At 40.1% G+C, this 20,782-nt stretch overlaps 1 protein-coding gene across 3 annotated transcripts in view; it reads left to right on the top strand.

Moving 5' to 3' along the window:
- Positions 1-20,782, top strand: part of TRIP4 (thyroid hormone receptor interactor 4) — a 238,059-nt gene that overhangs the window by 122,651 nt on the left and 94,626 nt on the right. For all 3 annotated transcript variants that reach the window (XM_053717377.1, XM_053717376.1, XM_053717375.1), the window contains exon 10: positions 13,177-13,301. In XM_053717377.1, coding sequence (XP_053573352.1) covers positions 13,177-13,301 — 125 coding nt within the window. The remainder of the gene's footprint in view (positions 1-13,176; positions 13,302-20,782) is intronic.

Below are 20,782 nucleotides of genomic sequence, written 5' to 3'. Positions count from 1 at the left end.
GGCGGGTGAACACTATTAAAATGATGATAATACCCAAATATCTATTTCTCTTCCGGACACTACCAATGGCCCTGCCTATCTCATATCTAAGGTCGCAACAGAAAATGATCAATTCATTCATATGGTCCTACAAAAAGCCTAGAGTTTCCCAGCACACACTATACATGCATAAAGAGGATGGCGGTCTCAGTGTGCCAAACCTCTTAAACTACTACAAGGCGGTACACCTGTCCAGAGTGGTCTCCTGGACTCATTCCCGACAATCAGACCTTTGGGTGCAGGTTGAGAGTTCCCTTACTGGAATAGACCAAATGAGAGATATAGCTTGGTTACCTAAAATTCACAGACCACCACAGGCATACCAGAACGCCTATATCAAGGCCATTCTAGAAATCTGGGATTCGGTTTTAGCCCATGATACTGCAATCTCCACCCCAGTATCGCCTCTCACTCCCTTACTAGGCAACCGGCTATTTTTAGAAAAGGTCTCCTTTACCCATTGGAACTCTGAGAAACATTTATGTAACTTGCCAATATATCTTTTACTGGAATCAGGAAAGTTTAAGGACAGAACTGAGTTAAACGACAAACTAGGAGCACCCTTTCATGGTTGGTTCTCATACCTACAGATAAGACACGCGCTTCACAACAACACACACAAAGCTCACATATTTAGACCATTGACTGTATTCGAAAAGATATGTATTAATCCCGACTACAAAAGATCACTTCTTTCTTCGACATATAAGCTACTGAGAGGGTCTTTTCCTGACCGTAGTCCTGCTTTTCTAAAGAAGTGGGAGACTGAGGGACTAGAGGAGATCACGAATGAGGACTGGAAAAACAGTTTTAAAGCTACACATTCTGCTTCCACTTCGGTGCTACTAACCGAGTTGAACTATAAAATACTCTCTCGCTGGTATCTGACACCACAGCGTCTTAGATACATTTTTCCGACTACTTCCTCAGCATGCTGGAGGCGCTGTGGTGGGACAGGCAGCTTAACCCACATATGGTGGGATTGCCCACTTCTGACGGAATTCTGGTCACATATAGAAAGGTGTATTAATAAAATACTAGGAACAAATATCTCTCTCAATAGTAAACATATTATGCTCAACATCCTTCCACCAATACATTGTATCTACCGCACAAAACTTCTCCAATTGATGCTAACAAGTGCAAAAAGATTAATTCCACGTCTATGGAAGAGCAAAGACATCCCCACTCAAACACAATGGCTAGCTGAGATGGACCATATTATAACACTAGAAAAATATCACTACATCTATATCGGCAAACACGACTTTATTAATGATATACTCTTTATTTGGGAACACGGTGTATCTACCCTAGCTTAACACACATTCAGACTAGATATACACTGGTGAGAACTGGATACACTTTCTTATTCTCTCCCTTTTCCACCCTCCCCAATCTTCCCCTCATACTATTGCCTTTCTTTATAACCCTTAAAGATAGAACAATACAGATAGAAGATAATAATGTGGTGGCTTAAAAATTTTGTGAAATAAAGGATCTAGAGAATCTAGAAATGCTATTTATATGAATGCCATATACCTCAGATGTTTTCTGTTATTTGTGTGAACTGTATTTTTCTACTTGTTCTATTGTTTTGAAAAAATTGAAAACTAATAAAAATTATTGGAATTTAAAAAAGAGTTCTCTCTTCCCTCTCACAAGAGTTTCCTTCCTAGGACTCTGATAGACTCAGTAGAAATGAAAATATTTCTGACGGAGGTCAGAAAATCAAAACTCTTAACCACTTGCCGAGCTCTTCATTCCATTCCTCGGCCATCAGTGGCTCAGTGCATGGAGGTAATTGGACTCATGGTAGCGGCAATGGACATAGTTCCTTTTGCCCGCCTACACCTCAGACCACTGCAACTATGCATGCTCAAACAGTGGAATGGGGATTATGCAGATTTATCTCCTCAACTGCATCTGGACCAGGAGACCAGAGATTCTCTTCTCTGGTGGTTGTCTCAGGACCACCTGTCTCAGGGAATGTGTTTCCGCAGGCCAGAGTGGCTCATAGTAACGACAGATGCCAGCCTGCTAGGCTGGGGTGCAGTCTGGAACTTCCTGAAAGCACAAGGCGTATGGTCTCTGGAGAAAACTCTCCTCCCGATAAACATTCTAGAACTGAGAGCGATATTCAGGGCGCTTCTGGCGTGGCCTCAGCTTGCTGCGGCCAAATTCATCAGATTTCAGTCGGACAACATCACGACTGTAGCTTATATCAATCATCAAGGAGGAACAAGGAGTTCTCTAGCGATGATGGAGGTAACCAAAATAATCCGATGGGCAGAGGATCACTCTTGCCATCTCTCAGCAATCCACATCCCAGGAGTAGAGAACTGGGAGGCGGATTTCCTAAGTCGTCAGACTTTTCATCCGGGGGAGTGGGAGCTCCATCCGGAGGTATTTGCCCAGCTGACTCAGCTATGGGGCACACCAGAATTGGATCTGATAGCGTCCCGACAGAATGCCAAACTTCCTTGTTACGGGTCCAGGTACCGGGATTCCCAGGCGGTACTGATAGATTCTCTAGCAGTGCCCTGGTCCTTCAATCTGGCCTATGTATTTCCACCGTTTCCTCTCCTCCCACGTCTGGTTGCCAGAATCAAGCAGGAGAGGGCTTCGGTGATTCTGATAGTACCTGCGTGGCCACGCAGGACTTGGTATGCAGACCTAGTGGACATGTCATCGGTTCCACCGTGGTCTCTGCCAATGAGGCAGGACCTTCTAATCCAAGGTCCATTCACGCATCCAAATCTAATTTCTCTGCGTCTGACTGCTTGGAGATTGAACGTCTGATTCTATCAAAGTGTGGTTTCTCTGAGTCGGTCATTGATACCCTGATTCAAACTAGAAAGCCTGTCACCAGGAAGATTTATCATAAGATTTGGCGCAAATATTTTTATTGGTGTGAATCCAAGGGTTACTCATGGAGTAAGATTAGGATTCCTAGAATATTGTCCTTTCTCCAAGAAGGATTGGAGAAGGGATTATCAGCTAGTTCCTTAAAAGGACAAATGTCTGCTTTGTCTATTCTTTTACACAAACGTCTGGCAGATGTCCCAGACGTTCAAGCATTTAGTCAGGCCTTGGTCAGAATCAAGCCTGTATTTAAACCTGTTGCTTCACCATGGAACCTAAACTTAGTTCTTAAAGTTCTTCCAGGGGTTCCGTTTGAACCTATGCATTGGAAAGTTGGAAAGTTTTGTTTTTGGTAGCTATCTCTTTGGCTCGAAGAGTTTCTGAGTTATCTACTTGTGACTCACCTTACCTTGTTTTCCATGCAGATAAGGTGGTTTTGCGTACCAAACCTGGGTTTCTTCCTAAGGTTGTTTCTAATAGGAATATCAATCAGGAGATTTTTGTTCCTTCACTGTGTCCTAATCCTTCATCAAAGAAGTAACATCTGTTGCACAATCTTGATGTGGTTCGTGCTTTAAAGTTCTACTTACAAGCAACTAAAGATTTCCGTCAAACATCTTCATTGTTTGTTGTTTATTCTGGTAAACGGAGAGGTCAAAAGGCTACGGCTACCTCTCTTTCCTTTTGGCTGAAAAGCATCATCCGTTTGGCTTATGAGACTGCTGGCCAGCAGCCTCCTGAAAGAATTACTGCTCATTCTACTAGAGCAGTGGCTTCCACATGGGCTTTTAAAAATGAGGCTTCTGTTGAACAGATTTGTAAGGCGGCGACTTGATCTTCACTTCCTACTTTTTCCAAATTTTACAAATTTGATACTTTTGCTTCTTCGGAGGCTATTTTTGGGAGAAAGGTTCTACATGCAGTGGTGTCTTCCATTTAAGGTCCCTGTCTTGTCCCTCCCTTCATCCGTGTCCTAAAGCTTTGGTATTGGTATCCCACAAGTATGGATGAATCCGTGGACTCGATACATCTTACAAGAGAAAACATAATTTATGCTTACCTGATAAATTTATTTCTCTTGTGATGTATCGAGTCCACGGCCCGCCCTGTTTATTAAGACAGGCAATATATTTTTATTTAAAAAACTTCAGTCACCACTGCACCCTATAGTTTATCCTTTTTCTTCCTAGCCTTCGGTAGAATGACTGGGGGGCGGAGCTAAGGGAGGAGCTATATAGACAGCTCTGCTGTGGGTGCTCTCTTTGCCACTTCCTGTAGGGAAGGAGAATATCCCACAAGTATGGATGAATCCGTGGACTCGATACATCACAAGAGAAATAAATTTATCAGGTAAGCATAAATTATGTTTTTGTCGCAAAGGTACGTTCAGTGACGCAAATTCGTAATTTCCGGCGTCTTAGTTGACGCCAGGTTTCCTTGCACAAGGTTGCGTCTGCTGTAATGCGAGTTGCGTCATTTCCGAATGTTGTTAGCGCCAAAAAATTTTGTTTTGCTTTGCACGTCATACTTGGCGCCAAATCATTTTATTATTTAAACCCCACTTCCTATATGCCTCTTGCCTTTTTTTATGCTCAGAGGGGTATGCTGTTTGCATTTTTTTCCCATTCCTGAAACTGCCATATAAGGAAATTGATAATTTTGCTTTATATGTTGTTTTTTTTCTCTTACATTTGCAAGATGTCTCAATCTGATCATGTCTCAGAAACCACTGTTGGATTCCTGCTGCCTGATAACAGTTCTAACAAAGATACGTGTATCTGCTGTAAGTTAGCGGAGATTATATCTTCAGCTGTAGTATGTAACAGTTGTCATGATAAGCTTTTACATGCAGATAATGTATCCATCAATACTAGTAAAATGCCTGTTGTTCCTTCAACATCTAATGTACATGATATCCCTGTGAATATTAAAGATTTTATTGCTGATGCGATTCAGAAGGCTTTGTCTGCCATTCCACCTTCTAATAAATGTTAAAGGTCTTTTAAAACTTCTCATAAAGATGATGAATTTTCAAATGACCGAAAACATACTGAATTATCCTCCTCTGATGAGGATCTATCTGATTTAGAAGATCCTACCTCAGATATTGACACTGAAAAATCTACTTATCTCTTTAAGATGGAGTATATTTGTTCCTTGTTGAAAGAAGTGTTAATTACTTTGGATATTGAGGAAACTAGTCCTCTTGATATTAAAACTAGTAAATGTTTAAATTCTGTTATAAACCTCCTTTGGTTACTCCAGAGGTTTTTCCAGTTCCTGATGCTATTTCTGATATGATTTCAAAGGAATGGAATATGCCTGGTACTTCTTTTATTCCTTCTTCTAGGTTTAAAAAGTTGTATCCTTTGCCAGCAGCCAGATTGGAGTTTTGGGAAAAAATCCCCAAAGTTGATGGGGCTATTTCTACTCTTGTCAAACGTACTACTATCCCTATGGAAGATCGTACTTCTTTTAAGGATCCTTTAGATAGGAAACTTGAATCTTATCTAAGGAAAGCTTATTTATTTTCTGGATATCTTCTCAGGCCTGCAATTTCTATAGCTGATGTTGCAGCTGCATCAACCTTCTGGTTGGAAAGCTTAGCGCAACAGGAAACAGATTCTGATTTTTCTAGCATTGTTCGCTTGCTTCAACATGCTAATCATTTTATCTGTGATGCTATTTTTGATATCATCAAATTTGATGTTAAATCTATGTCTTTGGCTATTTTAGCTAGAAGAGCTTTGTGGCTCAAATATTAGAATGCTGACATGGTATCTAAGTCTAGATTACTATCTCTTTCTTTCCAAGGTAAGAATTTATTTGATTCTCAGTTGGATTCCATTATTTCAACTGTCACTGGGGGGAAGGGAGTTTTTTTACCTCAGGATAAAAGTCTAAAGGCAAATTTAAAGCTTCTAATTGTTTTCGTTCCTTTCGACAGAATAAGGAACAGAAACCAAATCCTTCCCCCAAGGAATCTGGTTCCAATTGGAAGCCTTCATGTTGGAATAAATCCAAGCCTTTTAAGAAACCAAAGCCATCCCCCAAGTCTGCATGATGGTGCGGCCCTCATTCCAGTTCAGCTGGTGGGGGGCAGATTAAAATGTTTCCAGAACATTTGGGCAGATTCTGTCCAAAATCATTGGATTCAGAGCATTGTCTCTCAAGGGTATCGAATAGGATTCAGAATGAGACCTCCTGTGAGAAGATTTTTTTCTCACCCGTTCCAGCAAATCCAGTGAAGGCTCAGGCTTTTCTGAAGTGTGTTTCAGATCTAGAGCTTTCAGGGGTAATTGTGACAGTTCCGTTTCAGGAACAGGGTCTGGGGTTTTATTCAAATCTATTCATTGTCCCAAAGAAAGAAAATTAATTAAGGCCAGTTCTGGATCTGAAAATTTTGAACCGTTTTGTAAGAGTGCCAACTTTCAAAATGGTGACTAAGGACTATTCTGCCTTTTGTTCAGCAAGGTCATTATATGTCCACGATAGACTTACAGGATGCATATCTTCACATTCCGATTCATCCAGATCACTATCGGTTTCTGAGATTCTCTTTTCTAAACAAGCATTACCAATTTGTCGCTCTTCCATTTGGCCTAGCAACAGCTCCAAAAATGTTTTCAAAGGTTCTCGGTGCCCTACTCTCTGTAATCAGACAGCAGGGTATTGCAGTGTTTCCTTTTTTGGACGATATCTTGGTACTAGCTCAGTCTTTTACATGCAGAATCTCACACGAATCAACTAGTGTTGTTTCTTCAAAGACATGGTTGGAGGATTAATTTACCAAAAAGTTCCTTGATTCCTCAGACAAGGGTCACCTTTTTAGGTTTCCAGATAGATTCAGTGTCCATGGCTCTTTCTCTAACAGACAAGAGACAAATAAAATTGGTTTAAGCTTGTCGGAACCTTCAGTCTCAGTCATTCCCTTCAATGGCTTTGTGCATGGAAGTTTTAGGACTCATGACTGCAGCATCGGATACGATCCCCTTTGCTCATTTTCATATGAGACCTCTCCAGCTGATGCTGAATCAATGGTGCAGAGATTATACAAATATATCACAATTAATATCCTTAAATCCAAATGTTCGACTCTCTCTGACTTGGTGGTTAGACCACCATCGTATAGTTCAAGGGGCCTCCTTTGTTCGTCCAACCTGGACTGTAATCACAACAGATGCAAGTCTTTCAGGTTGGGGAGCTGTCTGGGGATCTCTGACAGCACAAGGGGTTTGGAAATCTCAAGAGGCGAGGTTACCAATCAATATTTTAGAACTCTGTGCTATTTTCAGGGCTCTTCAGGTTTGGCCTCTGTTGAAGAGAGAACCATTAATTTGTGTTTAGACAGACAATGTCACAACTGTGGCATATGTCAATCATCAGGGTGGGACTCGCAGAACCCTGGCTATAAAAGAAGCATCTCGGATACTTGCTTGGGCGGAATCCAGCTCTTGTCTAATTTTTGCGATACATATCCCAGGTGTAGACAATCGGGAAGCGGATTATCTCAGCCGTCAGACTTAACAACTGAGGGAGTGGTCACTCCATCCAGATGTTTTTTTCCAGATTGTTCAGAGGTGGGGTCTTCCAGAAATAGATCTGATGGCTTCCCATCTGAACAAGAAACTTCCCAGGTACCTGTCCAGGTCCAGGGATCCTCAGGCGGAGTCAGTGGATGCGTTAGCAGTTCCTTGGTTTTACCAACCTGCTTGTATCTTCCCACCTCTAGTTCTTCTTCCAAAAGTGATCTCCAAGATCGTCATAGAACATTCGTTTGTGTTTCTGGTAGCACCAGGATGGCCTCACAAGTTCTGGTATGCGGACCTTGTCCGGATATCCAGTTGTCAACCACTTCCTTTAAAAACAGATCTTCTGTCTCAAGGACCGTTTTTCCATCAGGATCTCAAATCATCAAATTTGAAGGTATGAAAATTGAACGCTTAGTGCTTAGTCATAGAGGTTTCTCTGACTCAGTGATTGATACTATGTTACAGGCTCGTAAATCTGTCTCTAGGAAGTTTTATTATCGAGTTTGGAAGACTTTTATATTTCATGGTGGTCTTCTCAAATTCTCCTGGCATTCTTTTAGAAGTCGTAGAATTTTACAGTTTCTTCAGGATGGTTTGGATAAAGGTTTGTCTGCAAGTTCCTTGAAGGGACAAATCTCTGCTCTTTCTGTTTTATGTCACAGAAAGCTTGCTAAACTTCCTTATATTCACTGTTTTGTTCAGGCTTTGGTCTGTATCAAGCCTGTGATTAAATCAATCTCTCCTCCTTGGAGTCTTAATTTGGTCCTGAGAGCTTTACAGGCTCCTACTTTTGAGCCTATGCATTCTTTGGATATTAAACTACTTTCTTGGAAAGTGTTGTTCCTTTTGGCTATCTCTTCTGCTAGAAGAGTTTCTGAATTATCTGTTATTCCTTGTAAGTCACCTTTTCTGATTTTTCATCAAGATAAGGCAGTTTTGCGGACTTCATTTAAATTTTTACCTAAAGTTGTGAATTCTAACAACATTAAAAGGGAAATTGTTGTCCCCTCTTTGTGTCCTAATCCTAAGAATTCTTTGGAGAGATCCTTACATTCTCTGGATGTTGTAAGAGCTTTGAAATATTATATTGAAGCTACTAAAGATTTCAGGAAGATTTCTAGTCTATTTGTTGTCTTTTCTGGTTCTAGGAAAGGTCAGAAAGCTTCTGCCATTTCCTTGGCATCTTGGTTAAAGCTTTTGATTCATAAGGCTTATGTGGAGTCGGGTCAGGCCCCGCCTCAGAGAATCACAGCTCATTCTACTAGATCAGTCTCCACTTCGTGGGCTTTTAAGAATGAAGCTTCAGTTGATCAGATTTCCAAAACAGTGACTTGGTCTTCTTTGCATACATTTACTAAATTCTACCGTTTTGATGCATTTGCCTCTTCGGAAACAGTTTTTGTTAGAAAAGATCTTCAGGCAGCTGTTTCCGTTTGATTCCTCTGCTTATGTTTTAATTTTTTTTTTTTCAATTATAAGAAAAACTTATTCTTTTGGTTGTGGATTTCATTTTTCAGCAGAAAATAGATGTTTTTATTTTATCCCTTCCTCTCTAGTGACTCTTCTTTGGACTTTGACATCTTGGGTATTTCTATCCCATACGTCACTAGCTCATGGACTCTTGCCAATTACATGAAAGAAAACATAATTTATGTAAGAACTTACCTGATAAATGTATTTCTTTCATATTGGCAAGAGTCCATGAGACCCACCCTTTTTATGGTGGTTATGTTTTTTTGTATAAAGCACAATTATATTTCCAGTTCCTTTGTTGATGCTTTTTACTCCTTTTTCTATCTCCCCACTACTTGGCTATTCATTAAACTGAATTGTGGGTGTGGTGAGGGGTGTATTTATAGGCGTTTTGAGGTTTGGGAAACTTTGCCCCTCCTGGTAGGATTGTATATCCCGTACGCCACTAGCTCATGGACTCTTGGCAATATGAAAGAAATTAATTTATCAGGTAAGTTCTTACATAAATTATGTTTTTTGGTTCACAATAGGATTCTATTATCTCCACTGTTCCTGAGGGTAAGGGATTTTTTCTGCCCCAAGACAAGAAATCTAAGGGTAAATTTAAATCTCCCAGTCGTTTTTGTTCCTTTCGTCAGAATAGAGAACAGAAAAACACTCCTTGCCCTAAGGCTCTGGCTCTAATTGGAGACCATCTACGAATTGGAATAAATCCAAGCCTTCTAAGAAACCAAATCCTGCCCCTAAACCTACATGAAGGTGCGGCCCTCAAGCCAGTTCTTCTGGTAGGGGGCAAACTAAAGCTATTTCAAAGAGTTTGGACAGACTCTGTCCAAAATCAGTTGATTCAGAATATAATTTCTCAGGGGTGTCGAATAGGATTCAAAATAAGACTTCCTTTGGGAAGATTCTTTCTTAACCATGTAACAAAAAAAAAAACCAGTAAAAGCTCAAGTCTTTCTGAAATATGTTTCAGATCTAGAACTTTCAGGGGTAATTATCCCGGTTCCACAGCAGGAACAAGGATTGTTTTTTTGTATTCAAATCTATTCCTTTTACCAAAGAAGGAAAATTCTGGATCTGAAAACTTTAAATCGTTTTGTTAGAGCCCCAGTTTTCAAGATGGTGACTATAAGGACTATTCTGCCTTTTGTTCAGCAAGGACACATCATGCCCACAATAGACTTACAGGACGCTTACCTTCACAATTCGATTCATCCAGATCACTATCGTTTTCTGAGATTCTCTTTTTCTAAACAAGCATTACTAATTTGTCGCTCTTTTGTTTTGGCCTTGCAACAGCACCAAGAATATTCTTAATAGTTTTAGGTGCCCTTCTATCTGTAATCAGAGAGCAGGGTGTTGCGGTGTTTCCTTTTTTGGACAATATATTAGTACTAACTCAATCTTTTCATTTAGAGAATCTCGCACAAAACAATTTCTGTTGTTTCTTCAAAGACAAGTTTGGATGATCAATTTACCAAAGAGTTTCTTGGTTTCTCAGACAAAGGTCACCTTTTTAGGTTTCTAGATAGATTCAGTGTCCATGACTCTATTTCTTACAGATCAGAGACATTTGAGATTGGTTTCAGCTTGTCTAAACCTTCAGTCTCTTATCATTCCCTTCAGTGGCTATGTGCACGGAAGTTTTAGGTCTCATGATTGCAGCATCAGACGTGATCCTTTTTGCTTGTTTTCATATGAGACCTCTACAGCTTTGCATGTTGATATACTCAGATATCACAACTGATGTACATAAATCCCAACACTCAACTCTCTCTGACTTGGTGGTTAAACCATCACCTTATTGTTCAAGGGGCCTCCTTTGTTCGTTCTACCTGGACTGTGATCACAACAGATGCAAGTCTCACAGGTTGGGGAGCTATCTGGGGGTCTCTGACATCGGAGTTTGAAATCCTCAAGAGGTGAGGTTACCAATCAATATTAGAACTCTGTGCTATTTTCAGAGCTCTTCAGGCTTGGCCTCTAAAAAAGAGAGAATCATATATTTGGTTTCAAACAGACAATGTCTTGCAACAGTGGCATATGTCAATCATCAAGGGGGGACTCGCAGTCCCCTAGCAATGAAAGAAGTGTCTCTAATACTGTCTTGGGCTGAATCCAACTCTTGTCTAATCACTGCGATTCCTATACCAGGTGTAGACAATTTGGAAGCGGATTATCTCAGCCATCAGATTCTACATCCGGGGGAGTGGTCTATTGTGCAGATGTGGGGTCTTCCAGACATAGATCTGATGGCCTTTTGTCTAAACAAGAATCTTCCCAGATACCTCTCCAGGTCCAGGGATCCTCAGGCAGAATTGATGAATGTTCTAGCAGTTCCATGGTTTTACCAATCTGTTTAAATTTTTTCACATCTGGGAGTGATCTCAAAGATCATAATGAAACAATCTTATGTGTTTCTGATAGCACCAGCATGGCCTCACAGGTTCTGGTATGCGGACTTTGTCCAAATATCCAGTTTACCAACCTTTGTCACTTCCTCTAAGACCAGACCTTCTGTCTCAAAGTCCGTTATTCCATCCAGATCTCAAATCTCTAAATTTAAGGCATGGAAATTGAACGCTTAGTCCTTAGTCATAGAGGTTTCTCTGACTCTGTGATTCACATTATGATACAGGCTTGTAAGCCTGTTTCAAGGAAAATATATCACAAGGTTTGGAAAACCTATATTTCATGGTGTTCCACTCATGATTATTCTTGACATTCTTTTAGAATTCCTAGGATTCTACAGTTTCTTCAGGATGGTTTGGATAAAGGTTTGTCTGCCAATACTTTGAAAGGACAAATCTCTGCTCTTTCTGTTTTATTTCACAGAAAGATTGCTAATCTTCCTGATATTCACTGTTTTGTACAGGCTTTGACTCGTATCAAACCTGATATTAAATCTATCTTTCCTCCTTGGAGTCTAATAATTTGGTATTAAAGACTTTGCAGGCTCCTCCTTTTGAGCCTATGCATTCTTTGGACATTAAACTACTTTCTTGGAAAGTGTTATTTCTCTTGGCTATCTCTTCTGCTAGAAGAGTTTCTGAATTGTTTACTCTTTCTTGCGAGTCTCTCTATGTGATTTTCCATCGAGATAAAGCTGTTTTGCGGACTTCCTTTAAATTTTTTCCTACAGTTGAGAATTCTAACAACATCAATAGGGAAATTATTGTTCTTTCCTTGTGTCCTAATTCTAAGAATACTCTTGAAAGGTCATTTACATTCTTTGGATGAGGTAAGAGCTTTGAATTATTATGTTGAGGCTACTAAAGACTTCTTGTCTATTTGTTATTTTTTCTGGTTCTAGAAAAGGTCAGAAAGCCTCTACCATTTCTTTGGCATCTTGGTTGAAACTTCTGATTCACAAAGCTTATTTGGTGGAGGGGCAGTCTCCACCTCAGAGAATTACTTCTCATCCTACAAGATCAGTTGCCACATCTTGGACTTTCAAGAATGAAGCTTCAGTTGATTAAATCTGCAAAGCACTTTATCCTGTTCCTCTTTTTTTATGCTTTTACTCCTTTTACACCTCACTAACTTGGCTATACGTTAAACTGAGGTATGAGTGAGGTGGGAGGTGTATTTATAGGCATTTGAGGATTGGGAAACTTTGCCCCTCCTGGTAGGAATGTATATCCCATATTGTCGCTAGCTCATGGACTCTTGCCACCATGAAAGAAATGAATTTATCAGGTAAATTATGTTATTTTACATTATTGTACCCCTTAAAGGGTAATTAGTTTTTTTCTTCTAGAATTTAAGTTTTCTAGTGGTTCATTTAGGATTTATGGTTGATTTATGGTTGAGCAGGTCAATGATTGTGGTTTGTGCAATCCATTTATTATCAATGTAATCTGAATTTCTCGAAGAAGAAAAAATAAGCAAGAAATGCAAGAGTAAGCATTATACCTCTACTTGGCATAGTAGTGTAGTCTCCACATTTTTTTGTTTTTACCGTAAGTATATAGATCAAGGTTTGACAAATCCTAAGAGCCAGGGAGCTAACTCTTCCAGAATTTGCCTTCTGGCCCCCGAGTTTCTGCTAAATTCTACATATATATTTACACCAAAACCCTTGTCTAGCTACTAAAATGTCAGTGGCTGGCTTCTCAATGTTCTTGTTGACTTCTGAAATACATTTGTCCACCCCTGACATTGATCGCTTTAGAGAGTATCAGCTTTCCATTTCTATGTTTTGTGGTTGCTTGTTGGTGCATAAATTTACCACATTCCTTTTCACAATTTTAATTCCATGCAGAGTGGAGGGCAGGACTTGGTACAGCGCTCACAGAGGACGTCTGTGGATAGCAGCGGCTGCAAAAAGACCTTCCCAGCAGGAGATCTCTGAGCTAGAAACTTCATACAAAGTACTGCTTCAGAAAGGTTGTAATTCTTATGTCTTTATGACTTTGAAATAAGAAAAATAGTGCATAATGAACAAATCTAATATATTTGTATTTCACCTTTTACCTCATGGTTCACTTTCTTTTAAATATTTTATTTTTTTGGAAATATTTTTTTACTCCATTGTAACTTTTTTCTCTGCCATATGTAAAATACATCCACACAGGTTTTTTTCCCCCTCATTGTTCCCCTGATCTTTTAATTTTTATGTTTAAGAAAAAGATAACATTGGGGTCTCAACCATTACTTATTGAAATATGAATATATTGTCTACCTAATTGGTTTTAAAACCTCAGACCTTATTTGGTCAATACACATCTTGTATGCATGACAAAACAAATAATCAGTACTTGTATAATAACCCTCTTGTTCAGCTCTGAGTTGGCTAGAAATCTTCTTAAACTACATTATCCTCACCTAAGTCTGCAGCTTTTTCTTATTTTATCTGCCCACCTAATTTTCATTAAAGGGACAGTAAAGTCAAAATTTAAACTTTCACGATTCAGATAGAAGTAAACAGGAAGTTGTTTAAAACTGCATGCATGATGATCTAATTTGAGTAGTTCTCTTGGTATCCTTTAGTGAATAGCATATCTAGGTAGGCTCAGGGGCAGAATGCACTACTTTGAGCTAGTTGCTGATTGGGGGCTGCACATAAATGCCCTTTGACATTTGCTCAGTTAGCTCCCAATAGTACATTGCTGATCCAAATTGATTATTGAAGTACATTTAAATGCTGTTAAAAATTGCTTTATTTGAATCATGAAAGAGTTTGGGTTTTATTTCCCCTTTCCTTACTGTGTCGCTGCTGCTTTTCTTTGTAAAAGCCAGCACTGTCTCACCCCCTCACCTATAGAAGTGATTTTACATTTTCTTTCCAATGTCATGGAGAGTCCAAGAATCCATTAAATTACTAGTGGGAATTCAACTCCTGGCCACCAGGGGGAGGCAGAGAACACCCCAGCAAAGCTTAAATGGACACTGTACCCCAAAATTTTCTTTTGTGATTCAGATAGAGCATGCAATTTTAAGCAACTTTCTAATTTACTCCTATTATCAATTTTTCTTCGTTCTCTTGCTATCTTTATATGAAATGCAAGAATGTAAGTTTAGATGCCGGCCCATTTTTATGAACAACCTAGGTTGTCCTTGCTGATTGGTGGATAAATTCATCCACCAATCAAAAACTGCTGTCCGGAGTGCTGAACCAAGAAAAAAAGCTTAGATGCCTTCTTTTTCATATAAAGATAGCAAGAGAACGAAGAAAAATTGATAATAGGAGTAAATTAGAAAGTTGCTTAAAATTGCATGCTCTAACTGAATCACGAAAGAAAATTTTTGGGTACAGTGTTCCTTTAAGTATTTTCCCATTACCAACAATCCCCAGTCATTCTTTGCCTGTGTAACGTAGGTGATGTGTGAAGAAGTTGTCTGAAGAAATAAAGTTGTTAATCCTTTATTGTGTACTTTTCCCTGCAAGCAAGGATTGGGGATATGCTGTGTCCATGTAATTCTCTTTAGTAAGAGTAATGGTGACTTTTAGCAGTTGGAAGACGGCGAGGTGGTCTTTGCTTACCTTCCAACATTTTTGCTACCCCTATATAGAAAACCAGGGTTGGTTACTCTGATTTTTCTTTATCTGCAAGTCTATGTCCGTGAGTATCCTGTCACACCTGTTTGCTGTTCCTGCCCTACAGCAGATCCACAGGTAAGTGCTTTTACATTCTAGGTGAGAAGGATGCAGCACTTAGGAGTTCCTTGTTTTGAGAAAAAAAGAAAAGAAATAAACGATACTTCGAGAACAAGGTGGATCCTTATGGGACTGAATATCCCTTTATAAAGGTTGGGGATTTATTGGGCAGCAGTTCAGGACACTGTTTTGTCATGAAGGCTTTTTTTTATTTTGGTTATGGGGATTTGTTTGCACAGGTTTACCTTTTATTTAGTTTGAGTAATATCTCTTTGAGAAAGTTGTTGGATCACACTTTACTTTTAATTTGCAATCATGTGACTTCTCTGTTACTTCCTGAGTGCTGAACAGTTTGTTTCTAGTCGGCTGTTTGGAAGCCGGATTTTCAAGGAGACAGACCGGATTTTCTAGCAATATTGCAGCTTTCTAGGATCTGCAGTTTGAACAAGATTTATTTGCTGGTGTGACTTGCATTCCTGGTTACCGGTTGGGTGTGTCTCTCCAGCATGGCTGGGGTGTAGAGGTGCCGGTTTAATTAATTATTTATCTATGCTAAGAATTTTATTCTAACTTTTTATATTGAAATTAGAGTTTAAGGGAAATAAAGGGCTATTTTATTTACTATGGAAGCCGAACCCAAGCTTTCTCTGTCATTTGATAAATGTCTTTATTGTGCAGATGCCCAGGTTATACCTCCTGTGCAATTTTGTTCCCCTTGTCTTATTAAGGTTTTATTATCTAAGGATAAGGATATCCTTATCTGAGCCTTCTTTTTCTCAGAATAATGCTGTTCAGGGGTTGTCTTAGCCTTCTGTTAACATGTCCCAGTCTTTGACAGATTCACATGCAGTGCCCTGTGGTTCCTCTCAGTTTCTGGGAGTGTTTGTTTGCCTAAAGATTTTGCTACGCATTTGACTTCTGCAGTTTTTGCAGCCCTATGTGCTCTACCTAGTTCTGGTAAAGGGAAGAGGAAATCTAAGAACATTCTATGGATTCTGAGATTCCGCCAAGACTGATTTGGTTAGTCTTTCTCAGTTATCTAGCGAGGATCATTCCTCTGCAGCTTCTGAGGGTGAGATCTCTAATTCAGAATCAGCAGTTCCTAGTACAATAGATTCTGAGGAGGTTAATTTTAGATTTAAACTGGAGCTTCTCCGTTTACTTTTGAAGGAGGGTTTAGCTACTTTGGATGACTCTGAAATTGTTGCAGAGGCTCCTAAAAAGGCTAATAAACTGAATAGAGTTTTTGATGTCAAACCTAAATCTATGGAGTTTTTTCCTGTTGTAGGTCGCATGTCTGACATTTATATCTCAGGAATGGGAGAAGACAGGTGTTCCTTTTAACCCATCTCCTGTGTTTAAAAATGTTTCCTGTGGCTGATTCAGTGCGAGATCTGTGACGCACTGTTCCTAGAGTAGAGGGCGCTCTATCTACCTTAGCCAAGAGAACTACTATTCCGCTCGACGATAGTTCCTCTTTTAGAGACCCTATGGATAAGAAACTGGTGGGTTATTTAAGAAGGATATTTCTTCATCAGGGTTTGCAGTGGCAACCAGTTGCTAGTATTGCGACAGTTGCTGATGCAGCCTCTTATTGGTGTGACTCTTTGTCTGATCTAATTTCAGAGGAGACTACTATTGAGGAGATCCAGGATAGGATCAAGGCTCTAAAGCTGGCTAATACTTTTATATGTGATGCCAGTATGCAAGTTGTTAGGCTGGGAGCCAAGATTTCTAGTTTTACGATACTAGCCCGCAGAGCCCTTTGGTTAAAGTCTTGGTCTGCGGATGTGACTTCTAAATCCAAGCTTCTGTCTCTACCTTTTAAGGGTAAGACTTTATTTGGTCCTGGTCTGGCAGGGATAATTTCCATGGTTACTGGTGGGAAGGGAGTTTTTTTGCAACAGGAAAAGATCAATAGACCCAAGGGTCGTCAGACTTCTAATTTTCGTTCCTTTCCTAACTTCAAGGGACAGAGATCTTCCTAATCTTCTAAATCTGAGCAAGCCAAGACTTCTTTGAGAGCTAGCCACCCCTGGAACAAGGGAAAGCAAACCAGAAAGACTTCCGCTGAGGCTAAGTCAGCATGAAGGCGCCGCCCCCGATCCAGTTCTGGATCAGGTAGGGGACAGGCTTTCCTTTTTTCAGCAGGCTTGAATTTGCGATGTTCCAGATCCTTGGGCAGTGGATGTAGTCTCCCAGGGATACAGGATAGTATTCAAGTTTTGTCCCCCCAGGCACAGATTCCTATTATCAAGATTATCTGTAAGCCAGGTAAAGGAGAGGCCTTCTTAAACTGTGTAAGGGATTTGTCTTCTCTGGGAGTGATTATCCCAGTTTCTCTAGCAAAATAGGGTCAGGGATTTTTTTAAATCTTTTTGTAGTTCCCGGTTCCCACAAAGGAGGGAACTTTTTGACCTAGTCTAGACTTAAAGTCTCTCAACAAGTTTCTCAAGGTCCCGTCCTTCAAAATGGAGACTATTAGTTTTATTCTCCCTCAGGAGGGTCAGTTTATGACCACTATAGACCTAAAAGATGCATATCTTCATGTGCCTATCCACAGGGAACATTTTAAGTTCCTGAGGTTCGCTTTTTTTGGATCAACATTTCCAATTTGTAGCCCTGCCTTTTGGCCTTGCCACTGCTCCTCGAATCTTTACGAAGGTTATAGGGGCTCTTTTGTCTGTGGCCAGATCTCTAGGGATTGCAGTAATTCCTTACCTGGACGAAATCTTAGTCCAGGTGCCATCTTTTCAGTTAGCACGATCCCATACAGATTCTCTGTTAGCTATTCTCCACTCCACGGGTGGAAGGTGAATCTAGGGAAAAGTTACTTGGTGCCAAGTACCAGAGTATGTTTTCTGTGGACAATCATAGACTCAGTATCTATAAAGATTTTTTTGGCGGAGGTCAGAAAACTCAAGCTTCTGGAGGCCTGTATTTCTCTTCAGTCCTCTGTTCGTCCATCGGTGGCTTTATACATGGAAGTAATTGGTCTCATTGTGGCATCCATGGACATTTTTTTTAGTTTGCTCGCTTCCATCTGAGACCTCTACAGTTTTGTATGCTCAATCAATGGAAAGGAGACCACTTGGATCTCTCTCATAGGATAGTTTTAGACTCTCAGACAAGGATGTCTTTGTCTTGGTGGATCTCTCAGGACCATTTGTGTCAGGGCACTTGTTTCCTGAGACCTTCTTTGGAGATTGTGACCACGGATGCCAGCCTGTTAGGCTGGGGAGCAGTTTGGGGGTCCCTATGAGCTCAGGGACTTTGGACTCAGGAGGAGTCTGCCCTCCCTATAAATATCCTAGAATTGAGAGCAATTCTCAATGCTCTATCAATCTTGGCCTCAACTGAGTTTAGTCCTGTTTCTCAGATTTCAATTGTACAACATCACTTAGGTGGCGTATATCAACCACCAAGGAAGAACTTGAAGCTTGTTAGCTATGAAGGAGGTAACTCACATTCTTCAGTGGGCAGAGTCTCACAATTGGCATCTCTCTGCCATTCATATCCCACTGGGAAGCAGATTATCTGAGCAGGCAGACGTTTCATCCAGGGGAATGGACTCCCCATCCGGAAGTTTTCTCGATGTTAACCCTCAAGTAGGGAGTTCCGGAGCTGAATCTGATGGCATCTCGTCTAAATGCTAAGCTTCCAGGATTCGCAGCAAGATCAAGAGATCCTCAAGCAGCTCTGGTAGGCGCCCTGGCAGTGCCATGGGATTTCAGTCTAGTTTATCTGTTTTCCTCTGGTTGCCCTCCTTCCTCGGGTGAGCTTGTATCAAACAGGAGCAGGCTTCTGTGATTTTAATAGCTCCATCGTGGCCTTGCACAACTTGGTTTGCATACCTAGTGAGGATGTTGTCATTTCCCCTGTGGAAACTTCCTGTGAGGAAGGATCTTCTACTTTATGGTCCCTTCCTCCATCCAAACTTAGTTTCTCTGAAGCTGACTGCTTGGAGATTAAACGCTTAGTCTTGTCCAGACAAAGTTTTTCTGTGAAAGTTATTATAAGGTATGGCGTAAACACCTTCATTGGTGCAGATCTAGGGGTTTTTCTTGGAGTCAGGTGAGAATTCCCGTATTCTGTCCTTTCTTCAGGAGGGCCTGGAGAAGGGTTTATCAGTCAGTACCCTAAAGGGTCAGATTTCGGCTCTGTCGATTCTTTTACAGAAGCGTCTGGCAATTTTGCCAGATGTTCAATCTTTTGTCCAGGCTTTGGCCAGAATCAGGCCTGTGTTTAGGTCAATTGCTCCTCCTTGGAGTCTTAATCTAGTTCTTAAAGTTCTGCAGCAGGCTCCTTTTTGAACCTATGCATTCTGTTGATATTAAGTCTTTGTCCTGGAAGGTTTTGTTTCTGCTGGCAATTTCCTCTGCCTATAGAGTTTCTGAGCTTTCGGCTCTAGAGTGTGATTCTCCTTATCTTATTCTTCATGCGGATAAGGCGGTTCTCTGTACTAAATTAGGATTTCTGGTTTTGGAACGCAATATTAACCAAGAAATGGTTGTTCTTTCATTTTGTCCTAATCCATCCTCTAAGAAGGAGTGGTTATTGCACAATCTGGATGTTGTGTGTGCTTTAAGGTTCTATTTACAGGCTACGAAAGATTTTCGTCAATCTTCTGCTCTTTTTGTTATCTTTTCTGGTAAATGGAGCAGTCAGAAGCTCACTTCTTCTACTCTCTCCTTCTAGTTGAGAAGTGTTATTTGATTGGCTTATGAGACAGCTGGACAACAGCCTCCAGAGAAAATTATGACTCGCTTCCTCTTGGGCCTTTAAAAATTATGCTTCTATGCAACAAATTGGCAAGGTGGCCACTTGGTCATCATTGCATACTTTTTCCAAATTTGATGTTTTTGCCTCAGATGAGGCTTCTTTTGGGAGCAAAGTTCTTCAAGCGGTGGTGCCTTCTGTTTAGGTTCCCCTGTCTTCTGTATCCCTCCCTTCCATTCTGTGGACTCTAGCTTTGGTATTGGTTCCCACTAGTAATTGAATGGATTCGTGGACTCTCTATGCCATTGGAAAGAAAACATAATTTATACTTATCTGATAAATTATTTTCTTTATTGGCATGGTGAGTCCACGACCCACCCTTATTTTAAGACAGCTTTTTGTAATTTTTCTAAACCTCAGGCACCTCTATACCCTTTGTGTCTTCTCTTTCCATAATTCCTCGGCTGAATGACTGGGGATTGTGGGTAATGGGAGGATACTTAAAGCTTTGCTATAATGTTCTTTGCCTCCACCTGGTGGCCAGGAGTTGAAATCCCACTAGTAATTGAATAGATTCGTGGACTCTCCATGCCAGGAAATAAAATCATTTATCAGGTAAGTATAAATTATGTTTTTGTCCTAAAATCCAACACACTACCCCTTTTGCTTTAGAGATGTGTGTCATGTTTCTCATTTTGTAGGCTGTTATCACTGATACATGCAAGATGTTTCTTCTATGGCTTGAATGCTATTCTTTATTCACACTCTGCAAACCTAAAGCTCTACACATGGAATATTAAAAAGATACATTTTGAAGACTGCATATAGCCAGGTGTAACAGATCATTCTTTTTTTTTTTTGTATTATTTTATTAAAAGACCATATCAAGAAATAAACAACATATATATTGCTGACTCAAGTTCCATACATTATCCGCTTTTTACAAATGTGATTCGCAGATCACTTGGAAAAAATCTGTTTAGTACACATAGCAATATAATGCAGGTTACTAGCAGTATACACATGATATTAACATCATATGTCCAAAACA

Source organism: Bombina bombina, chromosome 6 (assembly GCF_027579735.1).
Source record: "Bombina bombina isolate aBomBom1 chromosome 6, aBomBom1.pri, whole genome shotgun sequence".
NCBI classification, from domain to species: domain Eukaryota; kingdom Metazoa; phylum Chordata; class Amphibia; order Anura; family Bombinatoridae; genus Bombina; species Bombina bombina.
This window is presented reverse-complemented; position numbering and strand designations above follow the sequence as displayed.